A 21,195-nucleotide genomic window follows, 5' to 3' on the forward strand; every position below is an offset into this window, starting at 1 on the left:
TTATGACTATGGATTCGAGCAGTAAGGATAACAGAAATGCCTCTTTAGCTCAGTGGTAGAGCACTGGTCTCGTAAACCAGGGGTCGTGAGTTCAATCCTCACAGGAGGCAATTGAATTTTTTCTTTTTTTTCTTTCCGTATATCGCAAAAATTTCTCAACATTCGTCGACGAAATATTCATCATTTTTCACAACTGTTTTAACAATTCTTTTTATAAATGTTGTATCATTATTTGAGCTGTTTGTGATCGTATTTCTCACGCAGTTCTATGTCTTTAACATTCCAAATCGTCCTTTTTACGCTTATATTTACTTCGCATTATCATTACATTGATTTATTACATTACAATGATTTATAGATCGAAGTTGTTTCTTTATATTAGTCAAATAAAAAGTCAATATGTTTCATACTCCTGACGTTCTTTTTCATTCTCTTCTTTTCTCATTTTTCTCATTTCGTTTAAATATCGAAATTGATAAAATAACAGCGTTACCCACGCCGACAAAGCAGTCAGTCCAACTTGAGGCTCACATTACCGTGAAAGCCATTCCCGTCGAGAAACATCCGCATATTTTTTAAACGATCTATGCAATTTTTCAACACATCCAACAAGACGAGAAAACCATAATACGACGTGCAAACTATTTTTTAATGCGACGTATTTTCTACTAAGATTATCCATGAATTCTTACCATAAACTCGATACTAGCTGGCGACTACGATATAAAAATACTCAATTTAAAATACAGCCATGATAATCTCCTATCTATGTCAATTTCCACTGACGTTCCTCGTTTAATTTGAATATTTGCGTATATCACGATTAACATATTCCAGCAGCAACGACCGACGAGAGGCTTGAAGAATCCTTGTGTCTGCACCAGTCTACAGTTCGAAACTACATAATTCACCTAACCGTGATCTTTCCAGAGTCTATATCGGCGCGACCAGATTCTTGTTAACCCCTCGACCGTGTAATAATTATTTCTTAGAAACAGGTATCCCAAGGGGAATAGCGACATCGATTCGAACCAAGCTAATCGGCTTATGTCCTCTCCGTATGGCGGCGCTATAATGCTAATGATTATAAATAAAGAAAAAGTGTAATATTCTACTGTTCTGTTCCCTACTTGACACATGCACTAACAAGCAGTACCGCAGGGTGAATTCAGGAGGGGTTGAGTGCTCTCGGTCATCGCGTAGGGGTGCGAGCCTGTCATCTGCATCCCTGGGGAGCGGCTTGGACTCGGATGGACAACAGGGCCACGCGGTGGTAACCCAGAAACGGAAGCTTCGCACCCCCGTATGGGCAAGGTTGCGAAATATTCACATTTCCGACCTCACACGACTTGTTCACCGCCTCTACCCCCGCCCCCTTCTTCGACCCTTCGAAAATCAAACATCCTTCAAGAACCTATCAACCCAGACATCCGCCATGTTTCTGTCGTTCTCTCCCCTTCACGTGTTGACATCTTTTCTCGATCTCATGGAGTTCGTTGTTAAGGGTCACGATCATGCGTCGTCTGCTCTGATCATTAGCGTCTAAGGGGAATCGAACCTTATCCCGTGAACCATACCGAATTCCAGACCGATTCGATCGACCGGTCTCTGATAGTGAAAAATGAAGGCAACGAGGGGGGGTGAAAGCGAAAAGCTGACACGGGATGTTTTTCTTCGGTCGAAGGATCTTGAGAAACGATTTTCTTATGGGTGTGAAGTTGACTTTGTTTTTTCATGTTTCTCTCTTTTATTCTTTAGTGGTATTATAATTATCTTTTTTAATTATTTTCCATTATATCTTTATAACTAATTGTTATAATTATTGTTTCTTATATATTTCTCATAACTATCTGATTTTTTGTAATTGATTTTTTCACTATATTTTTATATTGTAGTATTTGAGTTCTCGTAACAATGATTCTTCATTTATTTTTTCGAACCTAAAGATAAGAACCCGTAATATATAGAATTATATTTATTTCTCGGAATGAAGTTTATTCGATGAAAACCGATTTCAATGGTGAAGTTCGCGTTTAAGATATTTTTAATTTACCGCCCGATAATTAAATCTAAAGTGTGAGATTTTCCAATGCGATTTCGCTCCCCCAGCGTTGCACCGCAGATCTATATACATACATACATACTACGTTTTCTTCTAGTCAACATATATGTAGTTTTGGCTTTGTACTAAATAGGTAGTGTAGACATTTTGCACAGGAATTAATGTGTGTCGATCGTTAGTCAAGTTTATAGTATCTTCGGAACTATCGTATCGTTCCTTACCAATTTGCACATATCTGCAATGCACGAATGTTAATATGTGATAAGTTTAGGTTTAGATAGGTCTAGCGACTATATAGCGAAACTATATCATGCTGCGAAGTTAAAACTGATGACATATTAGTTTTAGATTTTCTGAATAAACACACATGCAAGAAATTACGTTCTACCTCCTACAGCCAAATTTCGATATCGAAAAGAGATCAGTCAAAAAGTAACGATAGACGCGATAATTTTTTTAATTTATTTCATTTTATATCAAAATTAACACTCGTTCGTACATCATTGTAAATAGGATCTCATCGATTTGCAATCGTGTTCAGACTTTTTTTTTTTATTAACCAAACATTCGCGAGAACCAGGAAACGTATAAAATAGCTTCTCGAAAATTCATAACGGAGACGCAAAAAGAACAGCTGTTCGCTGGTTACGTGGTATACATAATTGGATTGCGAATGATCAAAGTCGGTCTATCACGAGCGTCAAACACATCAAAACACAGCATGACGACTCTCTCTACCTGCCTGGCCTGTCTCTCCCTCTTCTCTAGCCTGTTTTTAGATCTTTCTAGGTGTAACCTGCTCACTTCTTGGATATCTGCCTGTTTACCAGCTGTATGCATCGCTATCTCAAAAAAAAAAAAAAAAGAAAAAAAAAATATACGTACAATCGAGTTCTTCCCTCTGTCTCTATGTATGTGTTTCCTGCGCCCATCTATATGAGAACGTGCATGCGTGTATCTATATATACATATATAGGGTGATGTGCGTTGAGAAATCACTTGTCGTTTGAAACGAGCTATTTTAATGGAATGCTCGAACGTCCCCTGTACCAACTGGATGACGGAATCGTCATCGAGACGCGACATTGTGTAAGCGCTTCTCAACCGTAAGAGATAAAAAGAGGAAAAAAAAAAAAGAAAAATGAGAGAAAAGAATGAGATGTCGCTGATAGAATGGAACTGTACAAACTTTTGTCATTTTCTTTCTTTCTCTCTCTCTCTCTCTTCTTCTTCTATTCCATTACTCTTCTATCTTTCTTTCTTATTTTCTCTCCTCCTTTACTTTACTTTCATGTATCGATATACACGCACGCAGGCGGACGTTCCGTGCTTTAGATACGGCCTGATGAATGTGATCTATCGTTTAATGTGACACACGTTTTTTTCTTCATGTTTCGAATTATAGAGACGCCGAGCGTGTGGAGTCAACCGCTACTCGCCGTCAGGGTATACGACGTAGGTTCGTTCAAATGTTTGAATACAAGAAATCGCTAAGATTTCATTCACGTTCACGATGTGCATCGCTGTCAGACACGTCTTTTCGTTTCGTCACGTTTCTTTTGCGTTTCTCGTAGCGCGGAGACACGGCAATCTTCAAAACTCGCGGTAAGAACGCGTTTGAAAGGGTGACACGACGCCATTCTCTGGATAAATTGAATAGTTCGTTCGAGAACTCGGTTAAAGCGCCGTTCCATTTATTTTCTAATATCTTCCTCGATATCTACGTTTCTCGAGTTCGCGATTTTTTGGAATTTGAAAGAAAATTTCCATTAATGTTTTTATTCCTACTACAAAATATTTCGTATTCCCGATTGGTAGAATATTTAAAGATTAATGTCAGATTTGTTTTAAAAATAATTGTAGTATAAATATATTTATACCGTATCGATATCACAGAAATTTCCTAAAAGAACTATCAAAATGATTTGACGATAATAATAACAGCAATTAGTCTAGCATTCGCCAAAAAATTACATTCGAAGTACGTACAAAAATTAGATATTACAAAATAAATAGTAGTTTCACCGTCGCCCTTTCAATAACTATTAAAACACAGCCATGATCCATATTCTGCATGAATCCTCATCCATCACCATTTGTCTTGTTTTAGTAACAATCGCTCACGTAATATAAATACACTCGCCAAAAGCTTTAATATCACAAGAAATTACCATTTTTACCAAATTACACGATTACCACTTGTTCATGTTAAATTATAGTACGCATGGATATGCCAATTAATCGTATCTGATAAAGGAACTGTTTCCCTATTCGATCAAATGTAAATATTTTTTGATCGTAATATTTCGAACTATCGTAGAAAACCTTTACGCGATAAATGTTACCAGTATTGATAAATCGATATTTTATTATTCCAAAGTTTTCACGGGTCGATACCGTGCAATATGACGTTTCGTTCGTCGTATTTTTCTAATGACCACAGCAGTAGGAAATTCCATAGTTTTGTTCGATCTTAGACAACAGCATCGGTATTTATTTAATACAAAAAGATTTGTATCGATCAAAAGTAATGGGAATCAGCACTCTAAAAAATGAAACACTGAATTGGAAGATTGTTTTTTTTCTTTCAAGACAGTAACGAGTTTGCGTTCGATATATTTTCCCGCGATTTTCCTTTTATCGTTGACACTTGAACCTAACGAGAAATCGAGTGAGTGTTTCTAGTGTGCTTAATAAATTAAAACCTTTTACGGAGCTCGATCGTTTCGAAGTACAAAAATTTCTTTCAAAAAAATATTGCTTTCTATACTTTGCGATGTTTCTTCGAATTTTAATTGCAACGTTACATCTGCACAGATTGCGTCAATTTCATTATCCAGCAATGAATAACGCAATTTAGGCAGAAAGATTATTGCAAGTCATGATTATAATGAATTGTATCGTTACGATGGATCCAACATTATTCGAACGAACCGATATTCTGATAAACGAAGCAGCTAAAGACTGCGATACACTCGTAAAAACCCATATACGTACATATTTGATTACATTGACGTATTTAGTTCGTCAGAATGTCGATTCGTCGATATATGCACCCACTACAACGATAATCTTAGAACAACGAAACAAAAAGCAACGTACCGTGGCGGGGGAATAAGTTCTATTATTTAGGATATAAATTCGTAAAATATTGTTTTCAAATTGATATTTTAAAATGTTGCATCGATTTAATAGAAATTGTATTTTAATCAAGAAATTTTTCCGTTATTAAACGCGACAGAACTCTTATTCCTTTATCAAACATAATTCCTCTCTGTTCAGTGTTATATTCTTTAGAGAAGATTCCATCACAGTTCCTATTAACTTTACCGAGCTCCCTCTTAAAAGTATTAAAGACATTAACGACCCACTGTATATAGCACCAGTAACTTATAAAAACTTGCGAGGACTTTCTAATTCCTATAGTTCCCTTGCTGTTTTTGACGTTGAAGAAAACTTCTTATGCTTTCAATAAAACGAGTAAGATTCCGAAGGTTAGATTCCTAATGCAGTCGATGCAGAAACACATCGTCATCGATATTCAGACGCAGAAGTTTCATTAATACCGTACATTGCTCAATTTACACGGATTCACGTCGCCGCTTCATTAAAAATTTATCACTATACATAGCATATTTTTAGCCACTTTGAAACACTAGTGTGTTTGCTTGAACCGCTTTCGCATACTACCGTCTTTTTCCTCGCTGCACATTTTCTCTATTCTACTTAACTATTCAAACAGTTTCGACTGTATTATTCAGAACAAACTCTAGAATTATGTATAAATAATTTGGATCACTTTTGGAAGAGAATAAATAGAACGGAATAGATTTACAACCTTAGAGGCAAATCCTTGGTACAATTAAGCACACTTTCGTTTTAATAATAACGCTACCATAATATCCAAGAGCGAGATAACAATCTGGATTCATTGATCCAGATTCTGTAAGAATAATAAATCGTTCGTAATAATAGAGACGTGAAACCGTATTATATCTGCTTTCAATGTAAATCCCATTATAACCTCGAATTTGAAAATTAGAGTTCCAAGTTGTATCTAAAGAACACTTTGTCCATGAAACAATACTCCCAGCTTACATTGTCCAATGAATATTCGCTAAAAATCCAATGTCTATCGTCACGGAATAATTCGTTGTCGCATCGATCTTCCTCAATCAATATCAAGCACGGGCAAAAGTATGACAGCAAAAACTAATATCTTTTCAGTTCGTTTGTAGGCACATTACGAAAAAAAAGAGTAACAAAAAACCATAAAACCTAAAAAAAAGTCATAAAATCTCTCTAACAGTAGTTTCCAAAAGTACGATAAAACCGATAGAGGTATCCAGGGGATAAAACATTGCATCATAATCAAAGACTGCAAACCACGATGCTCGGTGTATATCTAACGCCCTGTAACAAAATAAAAAATAAAAAGGAAATAAAAGAAAAAGAAAAATTGTGTCATTCACAGCTTCACACGCACCCTGTCGAGCAAGCGTCCCGTCACGATCCGAAGCAGAGATAAGCGTAAGCTATGACTACCATTTGCTGTTTCTTTGCTCCTTGACAAAGTCCGCGAATGGTCGTATCCTTTATAATAATCCAATCGTACGTGTTTCTTATTTCCCCTTTCTTATTAAAGCCACTCGAATGACACATGCGATAAAGAACCAGAAATGGCAAAAGGGAAAGGTACACGGTAGACGGTAAAAATTCGCCAAACGAAAAAATAGAAAGATATTTAAATAAAATACCGAAACCACAAAAATAGATTGGTATCTAGCAAATTACGCAGAAATTAAGAAAAAAGACAAAAAGAATTAAGAAAAGGTAGGAATTACTAGCAAAAGCGATTATTAGCGGATGTTCGAGCGTAAGCCTACTCTCTGTTCTCTTATGAAAGATTAAAAAAAAAAAAAGAAAAAGAAAAAGAAATTGTAGGGAAGGTAGGAGTTGTCCACTGTGATTCCAAGTTGTTTCGCGATCGTCTCTGGTCTCGCCGCGTATCAGTCAATCAGAAACATTTTCCTTAGGCGGCTAGCGGACGAGGACGACGAACTGTCGGAGGTACAGCCGGATGCAGTGCCACCGGAAGTTCGCGAATGGCTGGCTTCGACCTTTACCAGACAGCTTGCGACCACGAGGCGGAAGGCAGACGAGAAGCCAAAGTTCCGCTCGGTCGCGCACGCCATCAGGGCAGGAATCTTCGTCGATCGGATTTACAGGCGGGTCACCAACATCGCGTTCATGCAGTTCCCGCCGGAAGTGGTTAGAGTGCTCAAGGTATGCCGGGTGCATTCGATACGAGCTTTATCCGACGCCTGTCGTGCGAAATTTGCGCGCGAACATGATTGACGATGAAGCCAGATTTGTCAAGACTTTCACACACTTGTACAGACTTTTGTTCGTACTTTTTCTAACACGTAACGTCGTTTAGGGATCTTCTTTTGCAGCTTCGAACGGTAGATTTTTGTATGAAATTGACTCTTTATTTTCTAGCGAGTTTTGATTTTTGATTTTATAACGCGTCTTTGGGCAGAAAGTAGCGTTTTTGAAGAGACACCGATAGATTCTAAAATTTTCTACCATAATGTATTACTCCAGTGCTTTAATTTTTCTTTGCTACGTGCTCAAATTAGTCATTTGCTAAAGCGTATATAGATAGTATAATACTTTCACGGTGTAACACAAGAGAAATTCAGACAAGCCGTTAAATATTTCAGATATAATACATAAATATAGAGTACGAAATTTGACAGCTTCATAGCATCCTGAAATTGATCTCACTAGCTGATCATAGCTATAGGTCGCTTGTCTCTGGAAGAAGTCTGAACTTTTATGTCGTTACCACGATCTGGTAGATGATATTTATTTTTGTGCCGGAAATACCCAGTGAAATTTATATATCTCTGTTTAAGACTTTAGACGATTGGTCCTTTGACGTATTTTCGTTAAACGAGGCCGCAATGGGAGCTCCAGTGAAATATCTCGGCTATGATCTGTTGAATCGATACGGCATGATCCACAAATTTAAAGTCCCTGCAACAGTGTTGGAGTGCTTCTTGGGAAGAGTCGAAGAGGGTTACTGCAGGCATCGAAATCCGTATCATAATAATCTTCACGCAGCTGATGTCGCACAGACTATGCACTATATTTTGTGTCAAGTAGGACTTATGGTAAGTCGATCAATTAAAAAGTGTATCAGTGACTTAACGACATTCCATTGTTTATCATTATATCGCGAGTAGGTATATTGGCATTTAAATTGCGATGAAAATAACTTAGATAACTATTAGTTGAACCAATGTGAATTATTTAAAAACGAAGATGAATTATTATTATTATTTAGTATATCGTTCGAGATGAATATTTCAATATGAAATGAAATAATTTTCGACAGTCTTGTAAGAAGGAAATTCAATATCGCTACTTTGCTTTGATATCGACAGAATTCAAAAAACGTAAATTTTAGGGAAAAGACATTTTAAAATTTATAAAGAAATTTTCGTGAGCCATACCAACGACGCTATAAGGCTGACTTAATTACAAATTATGCCACTATTTGCGAAAGTAGTATAACCGATCACGAAACAACCGATGATGAGCCAGTGTTTCTGTAAAAGTAAGGCCATGTTGATAACGATATAAGTAATAACATTGTCCTCTGACGTAAAACTGGGGCGGAATTACAAGAGTTCACACGATAAAAGTACAAACATAATGTAAACTTTGTACGCGAGAAGAGTAAATTTATCGGTTGCGCCACTATGAAAGCAAAGTAGCAATATGTGGAATTATTTAATTAGAAATCGCGACATCGCAAACTTACTTCAAGTGGTTTATCGTAAACAGCATTCCACACTGGACCTAACAAAAATCAAACGTAACTAATCAAAAGTTGAAAATCCGAGCCAATTCACGCTCGAACGGAGAAAACCACTTCACCCACTAGTTTCCCACCCCCGTCGAGTTCTCGAACCAGACTACCACTACATCGAGCTGTTTCTAGTTTAAAAGTTAGCTGGCACTTGTGCCGCTTGACGCGCGAGTCACTCGAGAATCTGCGCGCAAAACGAATAAATCGAGGTTTGCGGAGGGTGAGAAACAAATTTCGCTTTCGCTCGATATCCTCGATAACGATTTTCAGATCACTTTCTAGGAAAATTGTTCATTTGCCACGGATTACAGGCGCGCGAACAGTCGAAACGCTTGCTTGTTTGCAGAATTGGCTGACCGACCTGGAGATTTTCGCCACGCTGGTTGCGGCGATTATTCACGACTACGAGCACACTGGGACCACAAACAATTTCCACGTAATGTCCGGTAGCGATACGGCTCTACTCTACAACGATCGAGCCGTCCTGGAAAATCACCACATCTCCGCGAGTTTCCGGTACGTACGCGGAAAACGTTGGTCCCGTGTGTACGTTCGATCCCTTGATGATTGTCGGCTATTTTCGTTGTAATTTGTGCCCCGTTATACCGCGAACAACCGTCCTCCTCTCACACGTAAATCTTGCCATTCGACGAAATTGTAATTGATGCACGACACGAAGTGCGAAACGTTAACGCTTTGCGGTTTAAATTCCACCGGATGCTTTATGCTGATCGATTTGCGTGAAGTTTGACATGTCCTATGGTGTTACGCGGTTTATCGATATTCATGTATAATTTGATATTTGATTCTCTTGAATTATGATTTACCAACCGATAATACGGTAAAGCCTCCCTTGTCCGAAATAACAGGGAGCCAAATCTGTTTGGACGATAGAATCTAATAGAATCCGAATTTTCGGATAATGTAACAATCGGTTCTTTCGTTTGAAATTTCATTGATTCAAATGCAAATTAAGATTAATGGTAAATTAAGATTGGTATCTTTAGACGTTTGTGAATTTCTCCTCTTTTCGACAGCCAAGTCACGTAATTTTCTCGTTATAAATAATCGCATAGAGTTACGTTCTTCTTGTACTTCGAATCATCGAAACTCCTTTTCGAATACCACGAACGCTTTTGCACGAGAAGTCAGCTTTTCATTGCCACTTTCGTTTGCCGTTTCCATTTATGTAAAATCGTTGCTATTATCGTCCTTATCGTAATGAAACTGTTTCATTACGCCAGTATATCTGAGCTTTTTCTACCGTTGCCAGCATCAGAGGACTACGTGCTTTAGATAAATTCCAATTTTTGTTTCGTAATATCCGTAACTGTGGTTTTTTCAACGCCATGTATTTTTATTAATTCCGTTGCATTTACAGCACCTTCGTGTTTTTAATCATGCCGTATTTCGTTTTATTTATCGTATTACTTTCATATCGCATCCTTATAACCAGAATTCAATCAATCGAATAAAGCAAAGTATACATTGCATGTGAGCACTAATAAAATATGCAAATATTTGAAACGGAACAAACCGTTCATTTACTGGGAAATATTGTGTCCGGATATTAGGGTATTCGGATGAGGGATGTTCGAATATGGGGCGGAGAGAGGCTCTACCGTATTAGCTAAGAATTGACAAGTTACAACTTGTACATTATAGATTTCTCTTTTACAATCTCGTAACTTTTTACTAAATAAAATACTAAAATAACTTGTAATTTATGAAATGTAATTTTTCTTCGTTAACTATATCACTGTAATGTAAGGGTAGTTTTTGCTACCTGTAAATTACGTAAACTTTGATTTGTAAAATTTTATTAATAATATTGTGTCGATAACGCAAGAGGGTTCACATTGATATATTTTTATTTGTATTCTATGGCTATTGATATAAAAATTTAAACGATTAATGGAATACGCAGAGAGAATTATGAAACGTGTTTTAATTATTTTAAAGTGTATTTTAAAGGAGAGCATATATTTAATCGCTGTTGATAACGTTATAGAGGGTTGAATATCATAATATATTTTCTAATGTACTCAAATCTTAATAAACGCGACATTATTCCGAAATTGTATTTTATGGTCTTCTAGCTGCAGAAATATGCATCTAAATCTTTTTTATCGGGACTATTACAATAAAACTGTAGTTATCTAAACTCGTCGCTCGGTAAACAATTTATACAATTGCAGTTTATCTAATAGGAGATCACCAATTTTCCACGCTACCAATTATCTATTGTTCACATAATAGCAGTTCACGTTTAGATAAATAAATTTAATTGACCATTAATTAAAATTTTGTTCCAACAAATAGTTCTGTATCGTATATATTTCTTTTTGTGGGAACAACATTTTGGTTGTTGCAAATTTGTTACATAACTCAAATTACTCAGAAAACATTTAATTATTTATTTTCTTGCAATATCGATGAATTTTTGTAAAAAAAATGAATTAAAATGGATTAGAATTCTCATAGAAATTAAGAAAAGTAATGGAATTTTGCTGCAGCTGGAAGGTCAGCTAATGATATCAAGAATAATTTAAAAGACAGATAAGTTTATCAAGATATATTTCAGGATATTGAGGGAAGATGAATGCAATATATTACAAAATCTATCGAGGGAGGAATTCCGTGAATTTCGTTCGTTGGTGATCGACATGGTACTCGCAACCGACATGAGCTTTCATTTCCAACAACTGAAAAACATGAAAAACATTCTGAGCTTGGCGGAGCCTAGCGTTGACAAAAGCAAAGCTGTCAGTCTGGTTCTCCATTGTTGCGACATCTCGCATCCGGCCAAAAGATGGGATCTTCATCACAGGTAGAACTTTTGCTCCTATTGTAAGCAACTGAACGATTGTTGTGCAAAAAATTCTTTCCCTGCAATGACGTACAAAATCTATTATGTACAAAACATTATAATGACAGAGATAAGTGTACCCAATTCAATTAAATTTTATTTCTTCGTTATCAATGACAGAAAAGTGCTTCTTTTTCCCTATGTCTTACACAATTTGTTATTTAAAATGGTATTTAGAAATTTTCTTTACCAAGAACTTCCAATAGATAATGGGAAGTTTAATTTTTTCTCTAGTATCCAATTCAAGAATTATTTTCTAAATTTCAGAGGATAGAATGAGAAACATTTTTTATTTTCAAACGTTCTAGCGTTGCCTAATATTCGACTGTAAAAAACACCAGTTACTACTTTCAATTGCAAACATTTAAAACTTAGTTTCACGTTACTTGTTTTACAAGTTCGATCTTTTCTAACAATGTTATTTAAATCATTCATATTGTCGAAAATTGTTTACTCCATGAAAATTATCTTACTTTAATCATTCTAAGAAACTTAGTACTTAACGTGGATGACCATCGCGACAGCCAACGTGTTAAGTAAATACACAGTCGCTTTCTTGAAAATTCCCTTGCAATTCGCCGTTATTTACGAGGCAAGACGTATCGAATAAAATTTTAAAGCTGGGCAAATAAAAAACGATGACGTTGTTCCTTTCCACTCAGATGGACAATGCAACTATTGGAAGAGTTCTTCCGGCAGGGGGATAAAGAGAATGCTCTCGGCTTGCCGTTTTCTCCGCTATGCGACCGTAACAATACCCTGGTAGCTGAATCGCAAATAGGATTCATCGAGTTTATCGTCGAGCCCAGCATGCAGGTGTGCAGCGACATGTTGGAGACGGTTCTCGCTCCGTTGAATATAAAGGAGAATGTGGACGAATCGAACGACGGTGAGCGAAAGCCTATCTATGTCACGCTTTAATGCGTTTCACTTGCCCCACTCTGTGAAATCTATTCAAATGACGAATAATTCATAGGATCCGTTGGAGAAAGCAAGAGATTCAAGATCGGTAAACCTTGGATTCCTTGCCTCGGTGACAACAAGAAAATTTGGAAGGAACAAGCTGTTCGAGGTATCTTCATCAAGATTATTTTTACATTTCTGAGGAAAAGAGCGGCCACGATATCAGGACACGGAGAATTAGGCTCTCTTGTGTATTTTCAAATATTAATCATTAAAATTCCTTCGTCGAGCTTCGTAATTTTATGAACGTAAAGGAAAGAAGAGGTTTCCTCTTAAAGACAAATATTATAACGAGTCATTTACTTTGAGTATTTTGTATACTTACGCACGCTATGTATGATGTGAAAATTTGTCACGTTTAAATTTCTCGTAAACATTCATAGTATATCAATAGTAATAAATCTTCTGCGAACACATATCTCGTAAAATTGGTGTCTCGGTAAATACTCAGTAAATATCTATTCATGTAAATATCATTCGTGTATTCAGTAAATATTATTCTTTCTTTCTTTTCTGTTTAATTTGAGGTCGAGGAAGAAATAGAAATAGAGATACATGTGGTAGGATAAAAACAAACAGCGACCTTTTATATCCTTACTGAAATAAATCAAATTTATCATTACTATATCATTTTATTTGTTATTTTACTTGTCAACAGACGCCGAGGCAAGAGCGCAAAAGGAACAAGCGCAGAAGGAGCAAGCGCAGAAGGAACAAGAGCAAAAGGCGAGCAGCGAGAGCCGCGAGGACAGCGACACGACGCAGCCAGCGTCCGAGGAATGAAAAATCCAGCGGGCCGTTCTATTTTTCAAGAAGATATGTAATTTTAGGCTACGAAGAAGCTCGTGATTCCACACACAGCAGAATATCCACCGCGTTGTGTCTGTCTCAGTGACACGTCTAAACGAATCGCGCGTCGCCAAGAAAGTGATCTCCCTCGACGATCGAGCGAACGCGCGAAAGGTCAAGTGTACGATTAAAAAGAATACTCCCACGACTATTTATACCGTTTGTTCACCACACTACAAACAATTCTTCACCGATTTCGCTGTATTTCGACGATCACTCCACCTTTTTATCGATCGACCAAAAATTATCGATGTCTGTACGCGTCTTCAATTTCTCGTCTTGATTTTTCTCGCGGTCGAACGTAGCCTTTGCATAATCGATGCCATCGACAGTCCTTGCTCTTATTCTCGCTCTTTCGTTGCCGAGAAATCTTCGCGATTTGTAAATACAACAGAAGCTTCGCGGGATTTTTCTTACGCTACGCTACTGTCGAGCAGGTCGCGGTCTTTTCGTAGCTTTTAAGCTTTGAAAGTGACGCCTTAACCAACGATGTTCGATCGTCGAACACGGTGATACTAAACGCAAATCGTCATCGAAAGAAATTCAAATTTTAAGAAGAAGATGGCTCAAAATCTTTTTGTTTCGTTTGTGTGAGTGTCGCTCGTCGTATTTTCTTAAAAGTTTAAATATCATTCGTGAATTCTTGAAAAATTTACATTAAAAAGGGGTCAATAAAGGGAACATTCCTTCGCAATTGCTCAATGAGAACGAAGATTAATTGTTGACTTTCGATCGATGAAAAATTCGGTAAATGTAGGTCATAGTTGAATTATAATACACAATGGTATGACTTGTACGTTCTTTATAAAATTAGCATACTATTCGAGGATCGTGAGTTGTCGCTTAGTCACATCAGCTTTTAACAAACGATATCTTTGCGATTTTTGTTGCATCATCATACAAGTAGTTTGTACTATCTTTTGATCGAAGATAGAGCGTAACGCTCATCAAAAACATCGTGTCAATGTAATTTTACTCCTGAACAAACGTATAATTAAAATTAGAAAATTGTTAGGATTATAACTAACTGTACGATGCGATTCTGTAATGAAAACAGGAAACCTATACTGACAAATTTAAAGCAGTTTAGTAGCTACATGTTGGATTATAAGGAAAAAAAGAAGCGAGCAAGCGATTAAGGCGTTACTTTCTCAGCTTACTTTACGCGTAAATATTACTATCAAAACGTAGAAATATAGTTGATCGAGTTTCCATCGTAAGCGTAGCCTAAAGTTACCAGCTGCAATAGGCGGCAAAAATCAAGTACACGTTGACACACACATACATCTACACATGCAGCAAACAAACATACATATATAAAGAAAAGAAAAGAGAAAGAGAAGATCGTAAACGTACTTACAATTAGAAGCACAATTGTCTGTTCGCGATGAAGTGGTAGCGCGTGTGAAAGGACGCTAACATCAACACGTCGACGGGTTTTCCATAGCGTTTCACCATTGGAGCGCTGTCTTTGTCCGTACCTGTTTTTTCTTACAATTAGTGTATAACTAAGAGCATACGTTTTTTCATAGGAACGAAGACTTTCATCTTTGAGGGAAGAAAAGAAATAATATTGAATTCGATCATTGAACGAGCTATACTAACTAATAACTGCTCATAATCCTCGTTTCTCATAAAATCCTTGAAATTCATAGTTTCTTAAAGTACCGATCATTTGCTACGAGCACTGAGCCAATCTCTTGTTCGTAAATAATATTCTACGTTTATAGGGAGGCATGAAATAAAAATTATTTGCTATTTTCATCTTTTTTTACAAAATCTTTGAAATTTCTAATTTATTGAATTTTTTTAAGGATACTATAAACCCTGACTTAAACTCACGAACATCCGTAGATTTGTAAGTGCGAGTGTTTTGCGTATAACATTAGGGTATCTGAGAAATATCACGTAACATCGATCATGCTACTCGAGTTATGTTCAGATCATCTATTCAAATAAAAAAAATAAAAAGGGTAAAAAAAGCTTAGGAGGCTGCTCGCGCTAATTCTAATGGCATACATTTCCTTCTTTGTACTTCGTGGATTTAAAGGATACGATGAAATCTCTAATCGAGATTCAATTTATTAATATATAAATCTAATTCTAATCGTGTTATATGTAAATTCTCTTCGCTAATGACCAAGTCATCATAAGGAAGAATTTTCTTTTTCTTTTTTACAAATACGTAATATTTTTAACGCTGGAACTACCAATAGCTAAAGTATAAAACTCGTACCAAGCAAATCAACATGCAGGATATACAGGGTGGTTGGTAACTGGTGGTACAAGCGGAAAGGGGGTGATTCTACGCGAAAAAAGAAGTCGAAAATATAGAATAAAAATTTTTCGTTTGAGGCTTTGTTTTCGAGAAAATCGACTTTGAATTTGAATACAGTGATCTCACTGTAGATCGTTGCCTCGATGGAAAAATTAAAAAAAAAATTTTTATTCTATATTTTCGACTTCCTTTTTCGCTTAGAATCATCCCCTTTCCGCTTGTACCACCAGTTACCAACCACCCTGTATAAAGATAGATATAGCGCAGAAAGACCACTTTATCAAAAATCATTGAAATCCTTCAAAATGAATCATTTTAGATCTATGTATAAAACTATCGTGAAAAATTACGATCCGATCATTTTCACTACTCTGCTAGTTCTTACGCCAAAGACACCCTAATATTTGAGCAAAACATATTTTTCATAGCTTTACCACAAATAACTTGATCGAGATAATAGTACGAAGCTTGTAGGATTGATAGACGCAGGCTGACTGTCGCACAAGTGTCGAATTCCAAGCGAACTTCATACGAGGAGAACCTGACATTCTTCTCGACGGGATGTCGCGAAGTTAAAAGCCTTCGGGCTGCGCTGAGCCCAATCTTCGATACGCTCGCGCAATACGCGTCAGGTTCCCGCGACCAGAAAAGCTTACACTTGCCTTCTCGAAACTTCGACCGGCCGATTGGCACGGAGAAAGGCGAAAAGTTGCTTCTATTCCAAGAAGGTCCGATTTCTCCAGTTCGATTCACTCGTGAGTTGGCACTTATAAAGTTTCCGAGAAACTTAGGATCCCTTACGAAATTGCTGAGAGTTTCGTTCGAGATTCGAGACAGATCGCTGCTTTGATTCGACTTCTGGAATATTTCTCTTTTAAAGTAACTTTCATATTATTCCATACATTGATTAATTATCTGTACAGCTTGAAACGCCTTGTTAACTAAAATTGATTAATCGGATCGTGTTTCACGAAGTTAGCCGCGTCGAGGAGCTTCTTAGCATTTTTCAATCTTTGCTTCAGTCTCTGATATTTACTTACGCTTTACTCGAGAAATTTGGAAAAAAAAAGAAAAAATACAAGTCCTAGTGAAATTTACACGATATAAACGACTGAAAAATCGAACACCATTTCGAACCACGTGACGTCTAATGGGTAAATAATAAATAAAACGACCGACGCTTAACGAAAAATAAGAGAATCGATGAAATTGGATGAAAGAACCGATTTTTAAACGCGATAATCGGATAAAAGAAGCGTAACGAGTAGAAATCGGCGATTGAAGGAAACGAACGAAACGAGAACGGACGAGCATCGAATCAGGAAGAATCGGACTTAAATCTAGCTGTGTGAGTTAGATTCATAGGGATGTAACGTCGTTGTACATACTTACATTAGATGTGTATTCGTATACACGTAAAGGTGCAGCTTTAATGTATGTAAATGTAATGTAAAAGGGATATCACTAGCGTTTACTTAACGTGTGCTATGTTTCGTGTACATGTACATACATACATAAACGAGGAAGGAACGGAGTAGGTGTGTTTCTGCACATTTCAAGCGCAATGTCGCGAGAAACGCGAACTGGTAATTACGAACGCGTCTAGTTTGTACGTTCGATCGAACATATCGGGGAATCGCATCGTTTTATCCTGTTAACTTTGATCGATTGAACGATAAGCGAAGAGAAGAATCCTTTGAAATCGAGGCTCACAACGTTCGTCGAGAACGACGTAATGCGATGTGAACTGCATTATAGGATTTAATAAACGGAGGAACCTTTAGCGCGCGTACATTTGTAAGGAACATAGAGAATGCATAGGACAAAGTCTTTCGCTCGAAGATTAAACATATCCGTCCTGTATTTATTTGATTTCTCTCCTTCGCGTACGTGTCGTGTTTCATTGGCGTAGAATTTGATGCTGCTTGGTACGGATGAGATATCGCATCGCATTCTGCTGAATTTCTCGGATACTATGATCTAAATTATTCAAGATAGCTTGTACCAATGAAAAATAATCGTATTCGACGATATGGAACTAATCGTACGTAATTTCTGAAAATGTACCTGCTTTACAATTCTACAAATGATTTTTGAAATTTACAACTGAAAGTGCTTGTACAGAATTGCATCTAAGATAGTTGAACTAGTGCACGTTACGATTGAATTGAAAATTTCGATCCCTTTCTATTCAAACGTGATGATAAACGATGAAGTCTTACGAACTATATATATCCCACTATAAATATATTTCAAGCCAAGCGAAAACGCTTTAATTTAAAAACTTTCTCGAAGCTTTTTCATAAAGTTTTCTCTTATGACCGTATGGGTAAAAAGAAACGAAAGATTTAAATCTCATCCAAGCAATTAAAACTAATGACCGTCAAAAGAAAGAAATGTAACATGTTCCAGGAACACGACCCGTATCTCCTTCATGTGCGAGTAAGTTAATTGTACATACGTGGAACAAATCGTGGGCGAGATCAGTTGCCTGTTCGCAACGCAACAAAGGAACATTCGCGTGTTTTTTTCTTTAGGGCGATTTCCCAAGTAAGACTGTGCACGAGGTTCGAATTCGTTGCAGCGGGTCGTTTCGAAAGCCAAGCACGCTGCTCCAGCGATTTTAATGTGTTTGCATGCTCGCATTCGTCGCGACGCGAACGCGACCACGCACTTGCCACTTTTGCGTTACGTGCTCAGCACGAAAGTTCATTTTCCTTACTGCAGCGGACGAGGGGCCAAAACGCGTGATAGAATTTAAAGAGAAACAAAAAAGAAAAAAAAAAACAAAAAAGAGACAGTACATTTGGAACCATGCTCGTACCAAGAGAATATTTCGATAGGAAACGCGCGAGCGAAAACGCTATGTTAAGTAGGTACGCATTGTATGCTGTCTACTCGATGCTTTTGATTTTTGGTTGATCGTAGTACCACGGTAAACAAATTATGATCGTACAAAATTGAATAATAATGGTAAGACACGTAGTTTAAGATGGAGAGAGCTCGATACAGAAATTATCGCAAGGGGAATTAATTCTATCGAACATTAACAGCCATTGTATTTCGTTTTCTCTGAAAGGTGCGTCATGTTTAGAAGGTTAATGCGTTTTAATAAGAAAATTTGTAACGAAATTAATATTTCGTTGGTTACAATTTCAAGCTCGACTCGTCGATACACTTCGAATATTTATTATCTAAATCTTGAATCAAATCTTCGATGAAATTGAATTTACATTATGACGAATACGATGTACGTTTCGCTAAAAGCTGTTTCAATTTCTAGCAATCAATTCTAAAATTCCAGCATAATTTTACAAAATTATTTATTTACTTATCGCTGCTGAACATTCCATATCTACTTAGTTTCATAAATTATGATACCACCTGCTAAGAATTTCTCAATACTTTCTTCCAGTTCAGATCAACTTATTTCACCGCGATACAGCCATATCTCCGCGTTAAGACTTCCCGCCTAAATTTATCCTACAAAAATCCATCCCGTTCTTTCGTCAAGTTATCGCATGCACGTTTCTCTATCGAGCTCTTCGAACTCTCGTTAAAACGAGTCCTCTTCAACGTCATTCGTATTCGCGTATTCGCTCGCGTCGCTCAGTCTCACCTTAATCGTCTAACTTTTTTCAAACAAATACTGGCCTTTCCTAGTAGAACAGTGAAAACAAATACGTATCAAGGCCACCTTACGATTCAAAACATAAAACTAAGAGCCGCGTAACGCGTACTTGATACGTATAACCTATTGTAACGCTTTGCTCTAGGTGTACCTAGTAAATAAAATATAAAAAGAAGCGTAAAGAAAACAGAGAAGAAAAAAATATAATAGCCTGAACGCGACACGTGGCTCGTGTACAGGAGGTCGCGAGAGAAGGATCGATATTGCACGGCAAAGAGGCTTGGAACAACAATATTCGACCAATAATCGTAATTCATAAGATAAGCTAACTCAAAGATACACGTACATGAACACTCACACGCATACATACAATGTACACGTACACCGGATGTGCGCATAAAAGAGCACCACTTAAGCCCCAAAGTGTGCAAAAGTTCGATTTCCATTGGTTTTCATAAAGAAACGTTATATAATCGATCATACAATCGATTAAACATACATTATAAGGAGAAAATATGGGAATCGAACGAATATTGTGCGCTTTTTATTCTTTCCTCCAGTTTTTTCGTTCGTCGTTCCTCCGTTCAACGTTCGTTTAATCGGCACAATTAACCGCAACAGATGTGTACATAATCGATAAAAGAAACCATACAGCACCGTGTCCGTTTGATGTGATGTAATTAAGTAATAACGTCTAAGTGAAACAAAGATATGGTACGGGAGAATATATATTAATATAAATACAAAATATAAAGTATAAATACACGTCGTGTATAATTAGTACTGTATTCTGCATAAATTCACCGAGAAATAAAAAATACTCGATTACTCATCGTAATTAGTTATTCAGCCCATGAGAACCTTTTCGCCTTGACTCTTTGTTTTTTTTTTTTTAATCCACTATCGGCCACGCCGACAACGCGGAAATTCTTTTTTTGTCGTTTTCGCTAGTAAAATATGCAAATACGAGGATGGCGACCGTATCGGTAAATTAACAACTTTCTGCAAAACTTTGCCAGTCGTTGTCAAGAATATTCATCAAAGTGTAAAAGAGTAACACGCTATTTGCGAACGCTATTTTCTGTACAAAATCGTGGACGAAATTTATATTTTGTATAGAGATTCTTGCACCTGTTATATTCGAACTGGAGTTCCACCGAGTTAACTACCGGAGGATAATGAGCAAGATGAAAAGCATCATTATCTTTTAATTAGTTCACTCGACCTCCCCAAGAGGTCCACCGTATCTCTTAAAGGTATCCTCCGCGTAGAAAAAGAAAAAGCAGATAATCTTGATTCTTCTGATCTTCTTAAATCTTACTTTATCGGCGTGGCTAGAGGCGAATGAAACCCTATGAAACCCTATCCAATGGAAGATGACTTTTATATGGTACAATTGGCTCTTTCGTCTCTCGAGAGTAATCCCATGGATCCCAGATGACATCGCGCGGAGATGAATGGATATGGCTAGAACCGAGCCATCGCAACGTTGAGGTTCCTCGTGCTAGTTAATAGCAAGCGAAGGAGAAACATCGGCTGCGTATCGGTTTTTGACGTACTTGTAACAAATAGAAAATCCCACACAGCTTGGTCAGCCAATAATTACCAACAGTCGTTTTCTTGCATCTGTATCCACTGTATCGCAAAGAATGCTACATTACTC

At 37.0% G+C, this 21,195-nt stretch overlaps 1 protein-coding gene and 1 non-coding gene across 3 annotated transcripts in view; both read left to right on the forward strand.

Annotated features, from left to right (window-relative positions):
• Nucleotides 1-20,360, forward strand: part of LOC117166763 (dual specificity calcium/calmodulin-dependent 3',5'-cyclic nucleotide phosphodiesterase 1A) — a 101,524-nt gene extending 81,164 nt beyond the window's left edge. The window contains exons 5-12 of one of the 2 annotated variants that reach the window (XM_033351048.2): nt 1,162-1,314; nt 7,099-7,348; nt 7,984-8,241; nt 9,289-9,458; nt 11,527-11,772; nt 12,474-12,700; nt 12,788-12,883; nt 13,433-20,360. In XM_033351048.2, the coding sequence (XP_033206939.1) occupies nt 1,162-1,314; nt 7,099-7,348; nt 7,984-8,241; nt 9,289-9,458; nt 11,527-11,772; nt 12,474-12,700; nt 12,788-12,883; nt 13,433-13,557 (1,525 nt within the window). In that variant the 3' untranslated portion in view covers nt 13,558-20,360. Of the gene's footprint in view, nt 1-1,161; nt 1,315-3,467; nt 3,522-7,098; nt 7,349-7,983; nt 8,242-9,288; nt 9,459-11,526; nt 11,773-12,473; nt 12,701-12,787; nt 12,884-13,432 lie in introns of both variants that reach the window. The other variant, XM_076627799.1, reaches the window with a different exon arrangement.
• On the forward strand, nt 39-110 carry TRNAT-CGU (transfer RNA threonine (anticodon CGU)). The gene has a single exon. It is a non-coding gene; the product is annotated as a tRNA-Thr (tRNA).
• Nucleotides 20,361-21,195: the final 835 nt, after the last annotated feature.

This window comes from Bombus vancouverensis, chromosome 2, assembly GCF_051014615.1.
Source record: "Bombus vancouverensis nearcticus chromosome 2, iyBomVanc1_principal, whole genome shotgun sequence".
In the NCBI taxonomy this organism is placed as follows: Eukaryota; Metazoa; Arthropoda; class Insecta; order Hymenoptera; family Apidae; genus Bombus; species Bombus vancouverensis.